A 24542-nucleotide genomic window follows, 5' to 3' on the forward strand; every position below is an offset into this window, starting at 1 on the left:
TTTATCGATATTGGCGACGTTGCCAAACTTAATAGACATAGAATAAACCTGAGAGGCTCGCTTGAAGTGCAATATGTAATGATTATAGTTAGTTTCAGATTGCCACTAACGTTAAGCAGCTTGCACTAAAGAGTTTGTCAAATCGTCTGAGACTGGTCAGAGAATACATTCAGCTAATCAATAGTAAGTTGATAATCTTAAGAGTCTTGTGTAAACTAAGCCATCCGTAATAAACACACGAATCTAATGTGAAACCACTTTCATAATCTTAATATCAACAATATATACAAGAGGGTCTCCGTCCATTGGAAACTGTATCAGTCTATAGCATTGTTTCTATTAATATGCTTCGTAAGTCCGTTCGTCGTGCTTAACCAAATAGGCAAAGTGGTTGCAAAGCAAGATTACCAAAGCAACTAAAATCGAATTTTGGAGAGTTTTCTTAAAACTTAGTTATATGGCACTTCTCGTTATGGGACATATTGGGGTCCTTTATTTTCAGCTTCCTACACCCAGATTCGACAATTTTTTTTAACAAGGCGGAGTTCATGGTAACAATCCTCCCCTCATCTCTTCTCTACTTATCTACGCGATCACGTTCTTTGTAGAAAGCTTTCCAAAATGTTTCTAGAAATTCACCGGGAATTCATCTCCTTCACACGTCTGACCCATAATAGCTACTGAATGTTGATCTTTTACATAATGGTATCACAGCACAGTAATCTTCGTTGGACCTTTTTATAATAAATTTTTCTTTGATACCAGCATACATTGGATATCAGATGTTTTGGTTATAATGTCACTTATTGGCATCCGTATAATATTAACTGAAACAATTCAGATGGTGAAAACGTGAGGTTTCTTGACATTTTTAATTGCCACACGTATAAAAAAATGATAGCACTAATCCTTCATCTATAATTAAGAATAGGTCTAATGTATCCGTTCAAACTTTGCTTGGACGAACGAACAATTTGATTTTAAAGAAAATAAGCCCATCTGCTAATAATGCACCCTTATTATTAGAAACAACAACAATTAAGAGCCGACAATTGAGTTTGACACTAAACTCTTGAAAAGTTTGGTTCATGTTTCATGTATAAACCACATATTTCATACAGTCAAAGATAAAAAAGAAGTGTAAATTCCACAGCATTGACTTCTTTCTAGAATCTAAAAATTTTGGTTAAAAAAATGTAAATGGATGGAAAAGTCCACAGACAAAGTCCAAAGTGATTGAGAGCCTACCTCCTTGGTTACTTCCGTTTACTGTTCTTCAATCCTAAAAATCCAGTATCAGCGCTCTTTTTCAAAGGTCAGAGAGGGTCTTGAGTATTTTGTGGACCAAATTCGACATTGTATCTTAGTTCTGGTACACTCGTGACTATGTTAAAATTGGTGCACAAGAATTAATTACTCAAGCATTCCTTGTTCAACTCAAACAGGACATGCCTTGTAATTGATTGAAAAGATCTTAAATTCAAAAAGTGAGGCTTATTTAGTTACAAACAGCAAGCTAATGTTGAATAAATTATTTGCTTCAATGTATTGATGTCTAGAAACAAACATTAAGTAAAACATTGTTACACAATTACCAAATTTTATTTCCACTCAGAAAAGCTTTAAGTTAACCATCATTAATACTTTAGCGTAAAGAGGGGGGGGGGGGCTAATGGGTGGTGCCTCCCTTAATTTACAGGATAATTTCTGCTTGTTTTAAGTTTTGAACTCGCTCTTTATTTTCCATAGAAAATACAGTTCTGAAATTTAACATGTTTCATGGCGTATAATTTGAAGTACCTGAGCCCGAGTCATTTTTTTACAAATCAAGATAAAAAGAGCGTTGCTTTCTGGATTTTTTTCACCAGCATTTTCGCGGAACCGGTGGTAGTAGGAGCATGAATGTTTATCAGTTGAGCGTGAGATCTTAAACAGTAGGTAGGGCAATGCCCATTCACGAAAATTTAAGGTGGAGGCCAAAATATATTCTTTAAGATCTAGGAGGGCCGATTTTATTTTTCCATTTTTCAATGAAAATATCAAAAAAGGTTTCTTTTAAATAAATAATGGCGAAAAAATAAAGGGGGAGCAATTGTTCCCTCCCCTTCCTCAACTGACGCCCCTGGGTAGGCATGAAAGTTTCCTCAATAGTACTTGACTTGTGCATCAAATATGAAGTACTAATAGCTACTTGAAAAGAGCTGAGCGATAAATTTTATGCTTCATACAGTTGCGGTATGAAGGGTAAAAAAACGAACAAAAAAACATGATTTATTTGAAGATAAATCATTTACTTAGGCAATCGCGCCACCTAAGTAAAGAACGATGTTGGCTCAATGTATTATTTATTTATTTTTTCTTTAGACCAGGGCACTTCGTATCGAAGGAGTTGTCGTAGAAACTTCGAAAAGGGCTCATTCGATTGGAGTGGCTTGTGCCCTTTTTAATAGTCGAAAGTGATTAGAAGGCAACTAACACCCCTTCCAAGCCCACCATTTCCCCAAAATCATCAATCAAAATTTTGAGTTAGCCATTTTGTTCAGCGTAGTTGATTTCCAGATTCAAATTATGTTTTGGAGGAGGACATTCCCCCATACAAGGCTTGTAAGTTATGCCCTGGGGGCATATAAGGTTTTTTATAGAAGGCTCTTTTGTAGAAACTTCAAAAAGGACTCGTTCGATTGGAAATTGAAAGGGCTAGTGCCCTTTTTAATAGTCAAAAGTGATTGGAGGGCAACTAACTTTCCTTTCACGCCCACCCTTTCTCCAATTACATCCAATCAGAATTTTTAGATAACCATTTTGTTCAAAGTAGTTGAAAGGTCCGGAAATTATATTTTTGAGGATGAAATTCCCCAACAGCCCTCAGGGCAAGGGTTGTAAGTTATGCCCTGGGGGCATATAAGGTTTTTATTTAAAGCTTTGTCGTAGAAACTTGAAAAAGGACTCAATCGATGAGAAATTCAAAGGGCCCCTGACGCCCCTGGGTAGGTAGGAAAGTTTCCTCGATAATACTTGACGTGCATCAAATATGAAATACTAATAATTACTTCACAAGAGCTGAACGACAAATCTTATCCTTCATACAGTTGCGGTATGAAGGATAAAAAAACAAAAACAAAAACATGATTTATTTGAAGATTCAGATTTTTGTCATCTCTCAATATTAAAGTGCCATCAAAATCTATGTCAAAGCGGCTGGACTTTAGATTTTATCTTCATGTGGTTAATGCGTCTAATTAGCCTCATATAAATTATCCATACAAATTAATTACATTCAAAAATAAGATTTTTGCGAGGATCCATATGCTTTGCATCTTTTCATATTCAGGTGCCATCAGCATTTGCATCAAAGTGGCTATAACATAGTTATCCTTTATACAGTTGGCTTAGAGAAGCCATTCCTTTTCAAAAGAAAGACAAATTGAAAGAGAGATATAATTTATAACAAAACTTTTTTAAGTGTGTGTATAGTTATTTAGAATTATACACCTGCTGACCGCAGCAACAAATTCCCCAAATCCCATCAGCCAAAAGGACTGAAGAACTAAAGCACAGGTTTGAAACACAATCATCAGCAATAGAGCGAAGGGAGGACCTGGATAATCTAAATCCTCGCCCAAAATCGTCAATACATTGCCAAGACTAGGTCATATTGAGGTAAACGCAGAAATTTTTGTGGAGATTGGAAAGGTGATTCCATCTTTGTTTGACTATTTCTATGGTGCCAAGAAAAGTTGAGAATCTGACCCCCTGAGAAATTGATTTGCACGACTTGGAACTTTGTACTTCCCAGAACAGGATTTAAAGCTATTCACATGCTATATTGGGACTAATAGTACATCTTTCCCCCTCAGATATGCCACACAATTTTGTTTGCAGTGAAACAGTCAAATATCGTACCTACACACAAGAGGGAAAGGTCCTCCTTTCACTGAAGTTGGTCTCAAGTAGTCAGCGCTCAAGTGCCTTTTGGTAATCTTACTTTATATAAAAGAACACATTGGCGAGATTATCCCCAGCCAATAACTGATTTTAACACCTCTGATATGATGCTATAGAATCAAAAGAACAGGTGGTTTCATCAGTGTGCGTAAATCATCAATTAGTTGATTTTGAATGCTCAGAACATCTTGCATTTTTTCTTCTTCTTGTTCTTTCTAAAGGTAAGCGAATATGTCTTCTTATGGAGAGGGGAGCTCTCTACAGAGTATTTTCTTAGTGTAAGATGTTTATTAAAACTCCCTCCACTCTTTCAAGGCGGGCCTTCCGGGCCACCAACTTTGTTACAACTTGTCTCTTCAGACAAGAGAGTAACGCGCGATAAATGCATTTCTTAGAACTTTCCTCAGCAGCTTGTCAACAGGTTTTATTAAAAGTGAGGATATTTAGACGGAGTCTGGTATGCAGACCTTATTTTGTTGCACGGCTTGAGGATCGATGTGGAAATTTCAAGAAGTTTGCTTTTGAAAGGGAGGGGCTTTAAATATAGGGAGAAGCGAGCAATCTATTGTTTCTTCCAGTCCTCAAAAACAGTGTTCGCTACGGCTTTTTTTCTTTTTTATACCTGTAGTCCCACAGGCTCTTTGGCTGATCTGGGAACAGAAGCTCACTTTACAGGGCATCAATTAAGGGGTAGGACATTTTACTCGCCTACCCCCCCCCCCCCTCATATCTTGAAAATACCTTTTTCGAGGTATTTTCATTGGAAAATGTTCTTTTTTGGTATTTTCACTGCAACAACTGAAAGAAGCAAAAAACATCCCTAGATTTTGAAAAAAAAGATTATCCCCCCCCTCTGTTCCTAAACTTTTGTGAGTTGACGCCACTGTCAGACCATTTACAAAGTCGATTGGTATTCCCCGCTCAATAAAATTGCGGTTGTGTGCAACTATCGTTTAATACGAATTTTATCTTTGGTCTGATATTTCTTCTCCTTTTCAAGAACTGCTATAAACGAAGATAATTTTTTAATTCTTAATTATTACAGGAGACAAGGTCTTAGAAATTTTCCTAACAATACAATTCGTAGACTTAGGTCAAGATAAAACAGTTTGATGGTTTACTGCACTTAGAACAATTGTTTCACTAGATAATAAACAGCGCTTGCATTTGATGAAAAATCCTAGGATGGTAATGAAAGTCAAAATATAAACATAAAAGAAAAAAAAGTATTAGGTGATTTTAGTCCTTTTCTTTGCAATTGCTTCTTCAACAGCTTTCAACTGTCGCATCAATTCATCTCGTCTTCTATCCTTTTCTTTCTCTTTTACAGATTCCTTGGCCACCTAAAAAAAGATAAGAGTAAATTCACCTTTGCGGGGACGGAACTAGAATAATACACAACACCATCTATGAAGGTGTAACTTTCGATCAATATGCGTAGAAAACTAACCTAATATATACTATTGATATCCGAGTTTTATAAACCTTTTGTCTGATTCTCCTTAATTCTATTCATGAAGCTTTCCGCTTCTTTTCTTATTGCAATTCTTTTTAATCTGTCAAGTTCCTTCCTCAATGTCCTGAGTTAATTCCAATCTTGACTTCGATTTATAACATTTTTTTAAAGATCAAATCTATTCACCGCCAGTATTTGATTGTTCTATCTGTAGGGAGCCTATTAAAACTCTCCCTCACCCTTAAATACTTTTTTGAGCGAAACTTTGCAAATTTCCTTTTGCTCGAAGTGTTAAATTTTACCGAATATGACCCGATTTCACACTTTTATTAGGACTAGAGGTAATGCCCCCCCCCCCCCTTTGGGCACCTATAATTAAAGCTTGCCGATAGGAGCCCATTAAAACTCTCCCTCACCCTTAAATACTTTTTTTGAGCGAAACTTTGCAAATTTCTTTTTGCTCGAAGCGTTAAATTTTACCCAATATGACTCGATTTCACACTTTTATTAGGACGGGAGGTAATACCCCCCCCCCCTTTGGGCACCTATAATTACAGCTTGCCGATAGGAGCCCATTAAAACTCTCCCTTAACCTCTTGTTAAAAGAGACAGGTGAACTTCCTTAACATAACAGTTTTATAAAAAAATTAAAATTTTATAAAATTTGGTTAAACTTTACCAAATATGACCCGATTTCACACTTTTATTAGGACGGGAGGTAATACCCCCCCCCTCCCCTTTGGGCACCTATAATTACAGCTTGACGATAGGAGCCCATTAAAAACCTCCCTTACCCTCAAATACTTTTTTATTGGTCGTAACCCCTTCCCCTCCCCCTTGGCTAGACCACTTTGTAAGCCCCTTGTTAAAAGAGACAGGTGAACTTTCTTAACATAATAGTTTTATAAAGAAATGAAAATTTTTATAATATTTGGTTAAACTTTACCCAATATGACACGATTTCACACTTTTATTAGGACGGGAGGTAATAACCCCCTCCCCCTTTGGGAACCTGTAATTACAGCTTGCCAATTCTATATTAAAATGACCCATAGAGTTAGTTGTGACGTAATTTGGTTCAGTCTAAAATTTCGAGGCTCAAAAAGAACTTTCAGAGCAAAGTTGTGCATTTAACAAAAAAAAAACCATAGGAGATCCAGGAGATACAAAGTTTAGTTAGAAGTTCACGGGATCCATTGGGAAGGCCTCAGTAACTTATATCACAGGCAGAGATCCGGGTGCTACAAGGCAGTCAATTTAAAAGAGCTTCCTTTTCTGCGAAGTCAACGACCTTATACGACAAACACAGGGACAGATCCAGGATTTTCCTTGGGGGGGGGGGCATAATAGGTTGCTCCGATAAACTTGCGAACAAAGAAATATCAGTAATTTAAAGCGTACCTCAACAATTATACGTCGTACGTAGTGAAAATGGTCGTAAATTTAATCTGAAATCTAATAATTTAATTTAATTGAATAATAATTTAATTAAAGAATAATTTATTTAAAGTTCTAATAATTCAGTTGAAGTTAAAACGATATAGAAATATTGATACAAAAAGTAGTAAGTTATAAAAAACCCCTTGCCCTAAAAAACAAAATGCTGTTCACCATGTACAAAAAAGATTGATATTTAATGTTTTCTACATAATTTTTAGTCTTTGTACTTCTGACCACTATAGCGAGTGATTTAAGCTTTGTATAGTCAAAAAATTGGTCTTGAACCATCTTTTGGAGTCGTGCATTCTTTGTGACTATATAGGTCAAACCATCTAGTATGTCGCCTAACTATATGACATCGCTTAGTAATTATGATGACAATGAAGAGTAAGAAATGAGAATTAAGATACAATCGTATATGAGTGAAATATTAAACAGTAAATATCCCTTCATTTAGGGGTGTAAAAAGAAACATTGAACAAAGAGATAGAAATACATAGAAAACATTTAAAACGAGGGTTTTAAACATTGGCAATAAAACATTAACTAATCACTATTTCTTTTTAAAAATAGTGTTTTAATAAACAGTGTCAACTTTGGCAAAATCTCAAAAATCTACTGATCAAAATTTCGCTTTTCATAACAATATTGCGCATCTTTCCACTTTTTAAAGTTCGATTAATTTTGTTTAAATTATAGAATTTACAATTTTATAAAAAAAAAGTATATTTTTCTCTTTCTAGTCCCGCCACATCTATATATTATATGGTCGATGTCTACCTCAATATTTCGGCAAAGTTTATAATGGCTAGTCCTATCAGTCTAGAGCCCTGTTAGTTTAGAGCTCTTCGTTAGTATTTCCTCCACTATTCATCCTAAAATATATCCAGATCTATTCATCTATTCATCCAGAAAAATATGAACTCTGATAAAGAGGCATGTAAGTATGCGTTTCAAACTAAGTATATGATTCGAAATACTCCTCAAAAAAGAAATAAATTATGTGTTTGTTATTTTTGTATTTGATAGGTATAGATTAGTGATTTAAATTCTCAGGGTTTCAAGCTGGGGTAGATTTTTAATTAGATTTTGTTTTAAATTTGAAATTTTCAGGTACTCAATTCAAACGTTTAAATCTCGATATGTCTGTTGAGCAGCACAAAATATTCGGTTCAAACTGAGCATTAAGTAAGAGAATTGTCCTGAAAAAATTTTGATTTATAGACAACTGATCGTTGAAATATGATAAGATAGCACGTATAAAAATAAGTATAGAAATCATCAGCTGTATAGCAGTATATACAATTTTATGGACAAATATAGGCAGTCCTTATACATAAACATAACTGTATTTTTTGACTGGTTGGTATTGAGAAGGTGAGAAATTCTGAAGTGATATTGTAGTTGCATTCCGTTTCCGTGGTGAACTCAAGTGGTGAATTTCCACGTTTTTTTCAACATTTCACTAGTATGTGTTTAAAAAAGATTGATGTCATTCCGCTGATTTAAGCTGGGAATTCAGAGACCCATCTATACTAACTATAAAAAAAAATAAAAAAATTCATAATATTTGCCTTCTTTTATAAACAATTTTTAAAATCTATTTTTATTTAATTATTACTCCGACCTTTGAAATAGGAGTTTTGAATCATACTTAGTTTCAAGTGCATACTTATACAAACCTTTATTGAAATTCAGATACTTCTGAAGACATGGGCGCCCATATGGGGGGGGGGCTCCCCCCCCTGGATTAATATTGTTGCGGTAATTATAATTTTTTTTTCTGATCTGTCTACTATGTAGCATTAAAAGTACCAATTACACGAGGTTTGCCCCCCCCCCCTAGAATTCAGCTTATGGGCGCCCATGTCTGAAGAGTTGGGCTTTATTTTAATGTTTTAGGATGAACAGAGACGGTGATATGTCATATAACCCAGAGCTTTAATTAGATGAAAATAGGCAGTAAAGTGGCCGCTTTCTGCTAATCGAAATCCTAAATGTAAATCAATAATATCTTTGCACTTCTCATGCATTTACGTGCTATCATACAAATCCCCCCAAAAACAACAATGTTGTAAAAACCACCCCGCTTCGCAAAAAAAGCGAACTTAAATTTTATGACGGCCAAAAAAAGTGATGATAGCAATTTCTTCGCCTCTGCGCCATAGCAGGACTCGAAAACAAATCTTTGACAGTAAAAAGAAGTTTAAATATTATGTTTTCAGCCCCATTGTGACAGCTGAACCTTTAAATTATTATTTCGACAGCCTTTTGTGGTTTGCTTTTGTGGTAATACGGACAGATTCTCGAGATAAATCTAAATTTAATTAAACCGTTTTAGGCAATATGCAGCATCAGCAAAATATAACAGAGACCACACAAAGCAACTGAAACCTTGTTTCAAACTTGTTTGGAAAAAGAAACGGACCTCAACCAGAGCAAGCGGTGCCAACCCCAAATCCGCCACTTCGTTAGGGGGGGGGTCGCACCCCACCTGGATCGGCCACTGCACAAACATCAGTAAATTTGCATTGATCATTTACCTGCTAATTATATCGATAATTACCTGATATAATTAAATGTTCCGTCCTTACAACGCGTATAGGTCTTTTGTACCCACAATATATGAGCTATGGCTAAAACATCTAATGAGGAGACCAAAGAATTTTTTTTTTTAAATGAGTGAAAATGATCGGGAGCGTTCCCTGTTAGAGAACGGACGCATTGCATGTTGATTCATCTGCAGTATTGAGATGTATGAAACCAAGATAGGAAAGGATATAATAAATGAAAAATAAAATCAAATAGGCTAGAAAACGAGGATTTTGTCAGCCAGTAGCAAAATATGAAGACGAAGAACAAGCAAACATTTCGACAAGGACCTCCGCCAAATCGTCCTCAGTGCAAATAAAAAAAAACAAAAAAACAACAACAACAAAAAACAAACAAAATCTAACCTTTCGAGGTGAACCTAGCAAGAGCAGAATAGATACTGAATAAAAAAAACCAGCCAGACAAATGAAAGAAAATTCACCAATTGAATTGAACAAGTATTTTTTTTCCTGGCAATAGATTTCGCCATTCTGCAACTTTCGATTTTCATTAGATATGTAGACAGGTTGTTTTAAATTGGACTTAAGAAGATCCGAAGAGAGGACTGTGGAGAAAGTAACGTTATTTGGAGTCTATGTCTTTGGTCTCAACGTAGTCAGACAAAATAAAATTTTGCGCACCTTTTCTATTCGTTGGCAAGGTGGAAGTGATATAAATTCCCCAATTTGTCCTGATATTCCATATACAAAAATTAGCACTCTCAAACCTCGTCTTTCAGTCTAACCAACACAACTGCTTGACCCCTTGTGCAATTGAACCCCCCCCCCCTCTATACACCAACGGGCTTGATACAGATCTTACAATTTGGACAAAAAACCAATAGAGGAACTTTAGTTAATCACAGTAAAACCACTGTGAAAAACTTTTTGAAGTTATGTCAATAACAAACTATAAGGGAAGAAAGGGAGGGAGGACAATTTTCAGGAAATTTCAAGCCGCAAACTGTGTCATGACGCAATTTGTCCTCTGTCTCACCAACATAACTGCCTAGCATTATATGAATGAGATAAGCAATAAGAAAGCCAGGGGGGAGGGCGTTTAGCTATTTACTAAGCAGTACAGAAAAAAATCACACACCTTCTCTTTTGGCTGGCTTGGTGGGGGTGATTGAGCCACCCTTTTCTTTGCTGCAACTTGATCCTTTCTAGTAATTTCATCAACCCTACTAACTCCGCTTGGCGACGGAGGACGCTGACGTTTCTGAGCTGCTGTAGCTGTAAAATTTCAAATAAATTAAAATATAAAATAAATTAAAGTATAATTTAAAGGTTTTAGTAGAGATGTAAGTAAAAGAAGTAGGAGAATACTGAAAACTACGGAGTATATCTAAGAGAAGCTTGATTATTAAAAAATAGGCAAAGCATAATAAATTAATTAGAAAAAAATGCAACGTTTATGGACAAATCAAAGGTTAAACTGCTGCTAGGTAAGAATTTGTCAAATAGTCATAGTTTAAAAAGTTGAAAACCGTGAACAAAGAAATAACCTTAGCTTTAAAAGAAGGAAATTAAAAAGTTTAAACGCAATATATATATATATATATATATATATATATATATATATATATATATATATATATATATATATATATATATATATATATATATATATATGTATATATATATATATATTTTAATATAAATGAACCTCCAATGACCACAGCTAATAACCTCAATAAGTTTCTGGCTTCTATTGTCCAGAGTCTCCCACCACTATCTTACGAATTTCCAGATATTCCTGTTCCTTTCTCACTCCCACATATTTCTCCACTTGATGTTGTAAAAAAAATTGAAAAACTAAAACGATCAAGCATTTGCCCTTTAGTTATTCCTGTTCCTCTGATTAAAGCTTTCAGTGATTACCTCTCAAAACCCCTCTCCACCCTGTTCAATGAAATTACCGAATCTGGACAGTTCCCTCAATATTGGAAACAAGGCTTTATTACCCCAATCAAAAAGAAAAATGGGAAGCCTGGCTTTGATGGCATTCGTCCCATTACCCTCACCTCAATTTTTTTAAAATTGTATGAAAGTTTTTTCGCAGACTGGCTTAAGATGAGAGTCCTCCCCCTCATTGATCTTAGATAGTTTGGTAATCTTAAATCCACGTCAACCTCTCATTACCTGATCCATCTTGTTGATACCATGGGGAAATTACTTGAAAAACCAAACACTTGGCTTAATCTAATTTCTATTGATCTTCAAAAAGCCTTCGATTTAATTAACCACAATTTACTCATAGATAAACTTATAAATGAATTCCACATTGAAACTTTCCTTGTTAAGCTCGTTGTCTCTTTTCTTTCTAATAGATCTCAAGCAGTTAAATATCTAAATTGTTTCTCAGATCACCTCCCCATATTTAATGGAATTCCTCAGGGGACTGTTCTAGGCCCTCTCCTTTTTTCTCTTATGATTAACAGCCTTTCAACCCTTTATGACAATAGATGGAAATTTGTCAATGACTTGACAGTTTTAGAGATATGTCATAAAAACATCTTTAGCAACCCAATGGGCATACTCCAAGATATTGTCTGTGAGGCCTCTTCCCTTGACATGACAGTTAGCCCTTCTAAATCCGCAATAGTCTCAGTAAGCTTCCTTAAATCCCCTCCCCTTTTTCTTACTCCTATTCCTCCTGAAACCTCTGTCACATCTCTTGAACTCCTTGGTGTTGCAATTTCTTCTAATTTGAAATGGGATGCCCATATAAATAATATCCTACGACAAGCAAACTCCTCGCTTTCCCTCCTTAAACTTTTAAATAAATTCAGTTGCCCCCAATCACATTTACTACAAGTATACATTTCTTTTGTGCGTCCCATATTGGAGTACGCTTGTCCTGTGTGGCACCCTGGCCTCTCTAATGAAGCAACGCAAAAAATTGAAAATGTCCAAAAGAGAGCTCTAAGAATTATTTTTAAAGAGGGCAAGATACCCTATCTGTATTTGTTAAATATTTCAAACCTAGAGACCCCCGAGAGACGAAGAAATAATTTGTGCCTCCGTTTTGGTAAGTTGGCACTTTTGAACCCCCGTAATGCAAACCCTTTCCTTGAACACCATGTACCTGATACAAGTCGTCCTCCATATACTGTATCACAGCCTATTCCCACCTTGTCTCCCATTCTCTGTACTACCTCGCGGTATAAGGAATCTTTTATCCTTTTTTTTTACTGATATAATAAATAGTGGTTAATTTGTGCATAAATTTTGTCGTTTCTCTTATATAATAAAAGAAACAGCTCGGTTTTCTCTATACTCTTTTTTTTGTTCCCTATCCCCTTTTTATGTTGTTTTTTAAATATTTGTTAATGTGTATATTATTTATTTTTTTTCAGTTTTATTAGTTTTTATCTTATTAACTAGTTGCCATTTTGAAGTTTTTTATTATAAGTGACAAAGGAATCATACAACATTCCGATATTTGATTATTCATTTATTTTATTTTAATTTTTTTTTTTTTTTTTTTTTTATTGGTTGCCAATCTGTAAATTGTTGTGCTTTTGTTATGATTTTCTTGCTTGTTTGTTTTTTTATGGACTTCGAAATTCGAATTCGGCCCTTCAGGGCTTGTGATAGTAATTTCTCGAAATAAATATCTTATCTTATCTCATATACATATATATATATATATATATATATATATATATATATATATATACATATGTGGCTTATATATATATATATCCCACATATATGGCTTATGAGTGTATGTATAATTGGCTCACGTGTTTCTCTGGAAAGACTATTTGCAAAATTATTCCAGTAATTATATTTAGCATTTAATATAGTCCTTTTAAGATTAGCCTCTGCTTGTAATTCCCTTAAACATGTAATAGGAGACGGTTTTTTTTTAGATATATGTTCTCCTAGCTGCCTTTTTTGTTCTCCAGTTATTTTGGCACTCATTTGTCCATCATGCTTTAGGTATGTGTTTGGGGATCGTTTCCCTGGGTGTTGTCTTGGGGATAGCATGGTTAGCTGTATTTATTAGTATGGATGCCAAAACTTCAGCATTTGTGTCGGCTGTTAAAATTGAAAAATATGATTTTTGGGTGAGACTTGTAATTTCATTATTAAGCTTATTTTGGAACATAGTCCAATTTGCTTTACTGTTAATATATTTGGGAATATGTGTCAGAATTTTAACTGGTTCATTTAGAGAAGAAACTATGGCAAAGTGGTCCATGCAGAGGATATCAATTTTCTTTATATAAATTTTATTCAAAGTTATTTATTGACACAATTTGTAGGTCAATTGTGGAAAAATTGCCACTTTTGGGATTAAAATTTGCATTTAGATTTGGAGGAGCAATAACTGCTAATTCATAATTATTTGAAATCAAGTTTTCAATAAACTTACCAGCTTTATTTGCTGGCTTCCCTTTGCTGGCTTTATTTGCTGGCTTCCCTTTGCTGGCTCAAAAATCCCCCCACAAAAGGCTGTGGTCATTAAAATCTCCACAAATAATGATGTTTTTTAGCATATTAGAATTACTTTTCCTTTACACTTTTCTGGAGGGGTGGCCAGGCAAACCTCATCTCACTGGATGAGGAGGCTCGTTGGCTTGGCGATTCTCCCCGATAGGGATATGATCTGGGGTCTTTTGCTGATGGTCTTGTGGGGGTTCTTGTTGCATTGGGTATGTTGAGCTTGGGTCTTTTGTGAGTGATAGTATTGGTTGATTTCATTAAGGGTTTTCTTTGGTGTGATTGGGCTGCGTTTGCTTCCGGAGCTGCAAATGGGTACAATATAGCTTTCTCTGTTGCTATTCGGAGTCTTAGTGCTTATTTTCTATATGCAGGGCATAGTGTTCTATTGGAAGAATTATGGGGGCCTTTACAGTTTATACATGTAGGCTGATTATTTTTACTGTTTGCTATTCCTTTAGGATGGGAACTTTTACATTTACTTCAGGCTTGGAGGATTTCACTGCATTTGTTTGTTGTGCGACCTAGATTGGTTTGGCCTGTAGGGCTTGTGTGGCTTCATTTGCCCAAAGAATATATATCTTGTCTGGGATATTGTTTTTTTTTCTCTCAGTGTGAATACGAAAGATTTGCTTGATTTTGGGCCATTAGCGTCTGGTTTGCCCAGTTGGGTGACATCTGCAACTGGGATAGGGTTGGCAGCTGTTTCAGAGAGCCCTTGTTTTAGCTTCTGAATTGGTATTTCTGGAGGGACGTTGTACACAACTATTTTAGTTGGGTATTTGTTTGGGTTCCATGGAGCAGACTTAATTGGGATATTAAGCAGGGAATTTAAATTGAGTATAATGTCTGCTGATTTAGAATCTTGGAGAGCTATTAGTAAAGATCCATCACGGTTAATGTTTAGAGAAAACATTGATTTTAACAATTTTAAGATAGCAATCCTTACTGGAGTAATCTTATTTATCTCAAAGGGGGTATCAGAAGAAATTTTTAAGTATATTCCTAAGTTTTGAGAAGCAGGAGTTTGGGCAGGGAGAGGGGAAATAATTTTGATAGGGAGGATTTTTTTCCTTTTTTGGGAGCTCCTGGAAAGGACCACTTGAAAGTCATTTTCTTTTTCATCATGGATAATGACATTTGCCCCCACACTCAACATTGTCTTATTCATTGAAATTGACCCATCGTGTGAGCTTTGCGATAGACTTGACCAGTCACGATGGGGGCGAATGTCGAAGTTTTTTGGGAATATTTGGGGTAGGGTCTGGGGGGACCTTTGGGGGTGTTTTAAGCATTGCCTATTTGAACAAGCTTTAATGCCAACAAAAGGAAATTACAATACCAGACCGTCTGCACTCTTGTGAAGAGAGGTCTTCACCATCCACAAAAAAAAAAAAAAAAAAAAAAAACACTTCAGCATATTCCAGAGCGTGGTTTGGTGCACGATTGGTTGGGTTTCCAACACCTTTCCCCAAAAAAAATTTCTGATGCCTACCTTTCAATGCTTCAATATCTTCTTCTTCTTCCGATGAATCTTCAACAAATTTTCCTGGCTTGGCAACAAGATTAGTTTTAGCAGCGTTTAATTTCAATCGTACAGGCACCTTTGGAGCCTCTGTTGGCAAAGCACCAGCCTAAAATTTTTGATTCAAAAAATTATTTACCAGAAATAAATATTACAAATTAAATCTGAAACAACCTAAGTGATAATCGTTCCTAGAATTAGTTTCAGGACCATTAACTTCTGAGATGTATTGATATCTTATCAAAATTTTAAGAGAAATTTAACAATTTTTAGAAATTAAAAAAAAACGACAAAATTCTGATAAGAAACTTAGGAGTAGACAGAGGAGGTTTAGTTGGCTTTGCGTGAAATTCTGAGCACAATTTTGCACAGATTTTAAATACAACATAATTTGCCTGAGATGCACCAACGTAAGTTCAAAATAAGCAATTATTTGATTTAAATCGAATTAAATCGAATATATCGATTTAAATCGATATAATTAGTAAAATACGCACGATTTAATTAAGGTACCATAGACAGTGTAAAGTATGTCTATTCCAAGAAATTCCAAAAAAGAGGAATCCAATTTTTAATGAAATAAAAATTGCAGTTTTTGTAACAATGGAGCAATGTCTGGCCGACTCGTAAAAAACGTAATAAAAATTAATACAAACAAGTTTCTCATGCGTTAATTTTTTTTTGTGACCCAGGATTATAAAACAAATCCTGGATTTGTTTTACCCAGGATTATAAAACAAATCTGGCAGCCCTGCCAGAGGCATTCGTCTTTTGACTCAGAGACATCCACCGGACGGGGATACAGAAAAAAAATATTCAGGATTCAAAAATGTTTATAAAATTTTTCTGAAGGCCCCAGTTGACTCAGGTGAAAAGTTCCAGGCATAATGAGACATTTTCAAGGGATCTTAGTCTAGGGGGGGGGGGGGTGTGGTGGTGGTGGTGGTGGCTTGAATCACAGAAATGCCCCGTGAGTTTGGTAACAAATCGTTCTACTGATGTATTATTCATACATGGAGGACATACACGGATGAAATCATAAATTTTCTGATTCGCCTTAATTTTTTTTCTTTCTGGCATCCTTGATTCGCATGCCGAATTTCTGGTTTTATGCAAAAACTGTAAATTAGTAGACCACAAATATCGAAAAACTGCATTCGGAAACTTGAAATAATGTAAATTTTAAGCTTAAATTTTAAGCGAATCACTATAATCATGGTTTACAAATACCCTAAATAAGAGGGGGCTACCACCCTTTAAGCCTCATCAGGATTAAAGTGCCATTTATTTTCCTTCATTGCTCTCCCCAAAAATTGCCCCTCCATACGCAGTTAAAAAAAAAAACGTGGGTAAGAAATCAGCAAAAACAAGCTAAACATACAACAATAAAAAGCTTTAAAATGCGTAGCTTTCATGTACTAAAGTCGACTCAGCTCTAAAGAATGCCTCGAGAAATCTCGGGAAGGTATACAGAAAGGGTGTGCGAAAGCAGAGGATGGCTGGCCCCCAGCCCTCCATTGCACTTCCTGGCTGAAGAGCCACGAAACAAAGATCAGCACCGCCGGTAGGGGCTGTAAAGTCCAATGCCGTATTCTCTACCTTTTAACTTTATATTTTTGAAATAAACAAAAGAGAAATATTAGAAAATCGCAATTTTCGGGTGAGAATAGATCTAAGATGGGCACAGGAGGCAAAGAATGCTTTTATTTTGATGCCCTCGGCACTTAATGTCCTTTACTTAATTTTATTTATACTTATTTCTTTGTCATATTATATATTTATATTTATTATATATATATACATAATATATATATATATATATATATATATATATATATATATATATATATATATATATATATATATATATATATATATAGGCTAATAAATTAGGCTAGATTTTAGTTTATTAGTTGAAGATATTATATATTAGTTGAAGTGAATCATTAAATTAGCCTAGATTTCAGTTTTACATTAGTTCTGCAAGCTAATGTTGCAATTAATCAATAAATTAGGCTAGATATTAGTTTTTTAGTTGAAGATATTAGATATTAGTTGAAGTGAATCATTAAATTAGGCTAGATATTGGTTTTACATTAGTTTTGCAAGCTAATGTTTAAGTAAATGAATAAAGTAGCCTAGATATTAGTTTTAAATTAGTTCTGCAAGCTAATGTTGAAGTGAATCAATAAATTAGGCTAGATATTAGTTTATTAGTTGAAGATATTAGATATTAGTTGAAGTGAATCATTAAATTAGCCTAGATATTAGTTTTACATTAGTTCTGCAAGCTAATGTTGAAATGAATCAATAAATTAGGCTAGATATTAGTTGAAGATATTATAGATTATTTGAAGTGACTCATTAAATTAGGCTAGATATTTGTTTTAAATTAGTTTTGCAAGCTAATGTTGAAGTGAATCAATAAATTAGGTTAGATATTAGTTTATTAGTTGAAGATATTAGATATTAGTTGAAGTGAATCATTAAATTAGGCTAGATATTGGTTTTATATTAGTTTTGCAAGCTAATGTTGAAGTGAATCAATAAATTAGGCTAGATTTTAGTTTATTAGTTGAAGATATTAGATATTAGTTGAAGTGAATCATTAAATTAGCCTAGATATTAGTTTTACATTAGTTCTGCAAGCTAATGTTTAAGTAAATTAATAAATTAGCCTAGATATTTGATTTAAATTGGTTTTGCAAGCTAATGTTAAAGTAAATTAATAAAATAGCATAGATATTAGTTTTAAATTAGTTTTGCAAGCTAATCTTGATGTGAATAATTAAATTAACCTAGATATTAGTTTTACAGTAGTTTTGCAATCTAATGTCGAAGTGAATCAATAAATTAGTCTAGATATTAGTTTATTATTTGAAGATATTAAATCTTAGTTGAAGTGAATCATTAAATTAGGCTAGATATTGGTTTTACATTAGTTTTGCAAGCTAATGTTGAAGTGAATCTAGGCTAGATATTAGTTTATTAGTTTAAGATATTAGATATTAGTTGAAGTGAATCAATAAATTAGGCTAGATATAGGTTTTACATTAGTTTTGCAAGCTAATGTTGAAGTAAATCAATAAATTAGGATAGATATTAGTTTATTAGTTGAAGATATTAGATATTAGTTGAAGTGAATCATTAAATTAGGCTAGATATTTATAAGTAGTAGGTTTAATGTGTCACTGAGTTATATATTTCTGTATATAACTTATATAGGCCTAGTCAGTGAGTTACACATATTTTAAGTAGTATGCTAAATATGTCACTGAGTTATATATTTCTGTATATAACGTATATAGGCCTAGTCAGTGAGTTATGTATATTTATAAGTCGTAGGTTAAATATGTCACTGAGTTATTGCCTTTGCAAAACAAAAGTGATCCGTTTGTCTGGCCTCCCCCAGGCCATTCAGCATGTCCCCAGGTGGCGATAGGGGAACGCTCTACAGATATGTAGGGTACCTCCATAGGAGGCATGGACCAAGGGGGGACCTTGTCCCTGGGGGTCCATAATAGAATCTGGGGCACCCTTGCCCGGGGTCATAAATACAGGCGGAGGGGGAAGAAGTCCCCTCAAATGTACACTCAACAGGGCCCACTTGTTTATCCACAAGATTCATGAGTTTCAAACCTTCTCCCAGCAATGGGTTAAATTGCATGGTGATGCAGAACACCATCGCGGGAGGATCCTCTATAGGAGGACAACTGTGGCAGGGCGTAAGATCCAGATCTATGGACAACGGCCTCTGCAAAGGGCTGCCTCGACCTTTTCGGGGTACCAGTAAGACTGGGGACCTTGCGGTCAACTCTATTCCCACTTGAGGAGTGGCGCCCCTCAAGGAAATTATAGCCTAGTAAACGACACAGTATTCGCACGGGATTCTGACTAATGGACAATTCTTCTGGGATTGGTATGTTTCGATGGGCGTCCTGTGGCTGAAAAACCTCTTCCTAGCTAATTTATCTATTAAGGGTTGCCTCCCTGTAGTAGTATAATATTTGTAAGCATGAATATACAATGAGTCGGAGGTAATAGGCTTGAGATTGTCTGTGCAGGATTTCGACTCTTGTTGATAGAAGAGCATCGCCAAGCGCTGAAAACCATGTTGTGACCAAAATGGGCCCAGGATTGCACAAAGCCTCCATTCATGGAGGTCGCAGGGACTTCTTGCTGTCCGGTTCTACGCCGGTTTAAGCACTTCGGTGTAGACTTGAAAAAATATGTGATCCCCGTCCTGCACTGGTATCCGGGATCATTGCTTTTCCTGAGGCGAAAAAAAATTCAATGATTTAAAGAACATGAAAATTGGAACTTTGAATATTACAACATTAAAAAATGACTACCGTATGTACAATTTGACTGATAAATTCAGACGATTCGAACTGGATTTTTTAGGAATTTCAGAAACTCATATACCAGTGGTAGAAAGAGTGAAATTAGGTGATATAAAATTTGTTTACTCAAGCAGGAAGGATGGGGTACATAGACAGGGAGTAGAGCTCATGATGAATAAGGAAGCTGCTAAGTCTTGTTTAGGCTGGGAAGGTATTAATAATAGAATACTAATTGCTCATTTTATGACTAGAAAGTTCAAGGTATCAGTTAGAGTAGTATACGCCCCTGTAGAACCGACTGATGGATATACTAGTGACTCAGATGAATTCTACTTACAGTTACAGGAGCAAATAGACAAGGTCTCACGTAGAAATATGATGTTATTGCTGGGAGATTTTAACGCCCAGGTTGGTAGAAATAAGCATAGATGGTATCCCGGCTTGGGTAAATTTGGTGTAGGAAAAGAAAACAGTAATGGATACAGACTTTTGCAATTTTGTAGGTATAACAATCTAGTTATAACCAATACGGTGTTTGGTCATAAAATGGCTCATAAGCTAACATGGTATTCACGTGAGGGTAAGACAGCAAACCTTATTGATTATTTTATAGTAAATCGAAGACTGGCTGGATCAATACAAGATACTAGGGTATATAGGAGTGCTGTTATTGATGTTAAAAGTAAAGATCACCATCTAGTAGTGTCAAGGCTTAATTTAAAGCTGAAATATCGGAAGGGTAATTACCTCCCGGGAAGTTATGATGTTAGTAGACTCCAGGATGAGAATTTGAGAGAAACTTTCCAGGAACGGTTGAATACTAAACTTGAGAGTTTAAAATTTGATAATGTGGAAGATGGTTGGAATAATTTTAGAAAAATAATTTGTGAAGTTGCTGAAGGTGTCTTAGGGAAGAAAGCTAGAACTGCAGCTAAGAATATTAGTGAAAAAGCTTTAAGTTTAATAGACAGGAGAAAGGACTTGTACAAGAATTATCTGAGTGATAGATCACATGAAAAGAAAAGAAATGTAAAGAAAGTGGAGAAAGCATTGAAATATGAACTAAGGAGGTGTGAAGTGGAGGCCATGGATAAAATTGCCGAGGATTTAGAAGATGCAGCTAGACGGCATAATAGTAAAATATTGTACTGGCACGTTAACAAATTGAGAGGTAGTAGTCAATCCGGACTTGTCCCAGTTAAAGATAGGAATGGGGTGGCAATTAGCGATAAGACAAAAGCTAAAGCGAGATGGGCCGAACATTTTGAGAATTTGCTTAACCGTGATAGAGTTGCAGGAACAAATATAGAGGGAAATGAATAAGTTTGTGATACCTTGGATGTGAAGGAAGATTTGTTTTGTGAGGAGGAATTAGAAACAGTACTAAAAGGATTAAAGAATAATAAGGCTCCAGGTCCTGATAGGGTAGTAAATGAGTTTCTCAAATATGGTGGCTCTGAGGTTAGAAATAAGTTATTGGAGATTATGAATATGATTTTTGAAAAAGGGGAAGTACCTAATGATTTTAGGAAAACCTTAATTAAGCCACTTTATAAGAAAGGTGATAAAAGTGAGTTTGTTAATTATCGAGGCATTAGTCTGGTCTCTGTAGATAGCAAATTACTTAGTAATATGATACTTTTTAGACTGAGAGATGATGTAGACAAAGTTTTAAGAGAAGAGCAGTGCGGTTTTAGAAAAGGTAGAGGATGTGTTGACCAAATTTTCACTCTTAGGTTAATAATTGAGTGCCTAATTTTTCAAACACCTTTGGTCCTCAGTTTTATAGATTATGAGCAAGCGTTCGATTCTGTTGATAGAGGAGCTTTAGTAAAGGTTTTATCCTTGTATGGTATACCAGACAAATACATTAAAGTGATTAGTGCTATGTACGAGAATAACACTGCTGCGGTTAAGGTAGGAAATGAGGCTAGCAGCTGGTTTTGTATTAAATCAGGAGTTAAGCAGGGTTGTGTTCTATCCCCCTTTATATGGATTATTTTGATGGACTTTGTTTTAAGGAGCAGAGAAAAGGCAATGGAAGACCACAGAATCAAATGTGGAGGAAAAAGTCTCCTGGACTTGGATTATGCTGATGATTTAAGCATACTAGATGAAAGTGTGAGCAAAATCAATGAAGTTTTAGAGGTTTTGCGAGTTCAGGGTGCTAGAATTGGTTTGAAAATTAATGTTAGAAAGACCAAGTCACTAAGGCTAGGAATAAGTGAAGATGAAAAGGTGACGTTGAGTAATGAAAAGATTGATCAGGTGGACAGTTTCACTTACCTTGGTAGTATTATTAGTAAAGATGGTGGGAGCAGTGAAGATGTTAAAAATAGAATAGCCAAGGCTCAGGGTGTTTTTTCACAGTTAAAAAATGTTTGGAAGAATGGGAAGATAGGTCTGCAAACCAAGATTAGAATCTTAGAAGCTACAGTGATGACAGTGGTCAAATATGGCTCTGAAGCATGGACGCTCCGAAAAGCGGATGAAGATTTGCTAGATGTTTTCCAGAGAAATTGCTTAAGGATTGTTCTGGGTACCCGGCTGACTGACCGTATTTCAAACAATAGGCTATACGAAAAATGTGGTTCAATACCGCTTTCTAGGTCTATAATGAAAGAAAGGTTGAGGTGGTTAGGGCATGTTGTTCGGATGAAGGATGACAGATTGCCGAAGATTGTTCTTTTCGGCCAACCATCTAGGGCTAAACGGAAAGCAGGTCGTCCCCGTCTGGGTTGGGAGGACGTCATAAAGAAAGATTTAAAGGAAATGGGAACTTCGTGGGCGGGTGTAAAAAGGGAGGCTTTGAATAGATTGGGGTGGAGGAGGAGCGTGCGTAGCTGTGTTGGCCTCAGGCGGCTTGGTGCTGCGATGAGTTGTTAGTAGTAGTAGTATATATATGTATATATATATATATATATATATATATATATATATATATATATATATATATATATATATATATATATATATATATATATATATATATATATATATATATATATATATATATATATATATATATATATATATATATATATATATATGTATATATATAAATATTATATTATATATATTAATATTATAACTATTTATTATATTTCATTTATTTTTTAAACTTATTTATTTTACAGTCCTTTACTTTATATTATTTCATTTACTTTATTTAAGTACTTTATTTTGATGTCCTTGGTACTTCAAGGGTAAATTTAAAACAGATGTTGTATATTTTGTCATCTTATGGCTTCAATAGAGGCAAGTTATTCTGAGGTGTTTCCAGAATAAGGTTGAAGGGGGTGGTTAGCTCCCTTTATAAATAAACGCTAAATTGACAAACCATTTAAATTCGCAAAAGAACCTATCTCGTATACACCATGCGAAGAAGTCTAAAATTTCGAACTCGGAAAAATTCCTATAGTAATAAAGCTGGTGGCATTACAAAAAGGAATTATTTCTCCAACAGCATGAAGCAGCCAAGTTTCAATAAGCTATTTCACACCACACCTCTTGTTAAAATGTCTATAGTCTGAAGCCCCCTTTCTCCCTATACATAAGCTTGGTACACTCACAACAATCCCAGCTCCACTGACAGAATAACTCACATTGCTCGACTTCAGATGATCCCAGTATCAATTAATGAAAGATATGACAATTCTTATCGGCCCAAATTTATTCAATTTATAAAATATGGTTCAGAAATGTTTCAAATCGGGAAACATAAAACACGAGCAGCAAACCAGGATTTTTGCATTAGAATAAAAAAAAAAGAAAAAAAGGAAAAGAAAAAAAGAGAAGAAAAACTGGTACAAGAAAGAACTAAAAGAAAAAACTAAAAAACTAGAAAAGATAATAAAAAACCCGATCCCTGGTAGCAAATAATACCTTTTCAACAGAGCCTGACTTTGTGCTAAAAAAAAACGTATTGAAACAGATTGGTTCACACATGTGAAAAAAAAACACGTGAAAAAAATTCAGTAGTAACCCTCAATAGGCAGCAATCAGTAGGACGTAGGGGTGGAAATTTATAAAATAAAAGTAAAATCCCATTTCAGAACAAAACCTCCTAAATACCTCATTTGGCATATTAATACCCCAGAAGTTATAATTTGTGGCCCAGCTGAAGACGTGTGATTGAGAGCATCAACCTGGCAATTGAACAGCAATTCAATCCTCTAAAGTGTGTAGAAAAATAAGTTTTTCTATTATAAACTGCTGATGAAGAGAGGTACAAGTTGAAAAATTTTAAATTTTGGGCTAAATATTGTCATACCAAATTCGCTTTGTACACCATATTTGAAGTCAGGTCTTGATACTTATAATGTTCTTCACTATCCCAATTCTTCAGCTTCGTCAACGAAGCTGAAAGTTTTATTTTCAAACAAAGATATTTCCTCGTATTTTATATTAACTTAAAAAAAACCTCTTCCGTTAAGTACTTTTACAAGGATCGCAAAATATGCTTTATTTCTAAATAATTTTTTTAAATACTTTTTTTTAATGGGCCCGAGCGATTCATTTCTCTAGGCCCAATAGAAATAATCTGTTGTATTGTTTACAGCGCATGGCGCTTTGCTCCAGCTTGATTTTCGACGGGTAGTAAGTGGAGGGAGGTTATCCATTTTAGTGCGGTTGTTTGTAGTTTTTTCTTCTTTCCTCTGGCGGAAAAATAAAGAATGGGCTAGTTATTTCAAAACTCTCTTAAATCAAGACACACCTTTAGTCTCTCCTGATATACCAACTTCTCTCAACTTCCACCAACCCCTTCTAAATCTCTTGATCAGTGA

The 24542-nt window shown here is 35.0% G+C and overlaps 1 protein-coding gene across 1 annotated transcript in view; it reads right to left on the minus strand.

The window, feature by feature from the left end:
- Positions 1-4957: 4957 nt before the first annotated feature.
- LOC148945853 (uncharacterized) overlaps positions 4958-24542 on the minus strand; it is a 52339-nt gene continuing 32754 nt past the window's right edge. The window contains exons 7-9 of the mRNA XM_089097527.1: positions 15383-15521; positions 10532-10668; positions 4958-5288 (exon numbers count right to left, since the gene is read on the minus strand). Of these exons, the coding sequence (XP_088953653.1) occupies positions 5175-5288; positions 10532-10668; positions 15383-15521 (390 nt within the window). The 3' untranslated portion in view covers positions 4958-5174. The remainder of the gene's footprint in view (positions 5289-10531; positions 10669-15382; positions 15522-24542) is intronic.

This window comes from Artemia sp. Qi Xiang Cuo, chromosome 12 (genome assembly GCF_049724085.1).
Source record: "Artemia sp. Qi Xiang Cuo chromosome 12, ASM4972408v1, whole genome shotgun sequence".
Classification (NCBI taxonomy): Eukaryota; Metazoa; Arthropoda; class Branchiopoda; order Anostraca; family Artemiidae; genus Artemia; species Artemia sp. Qi Xiang Cuo.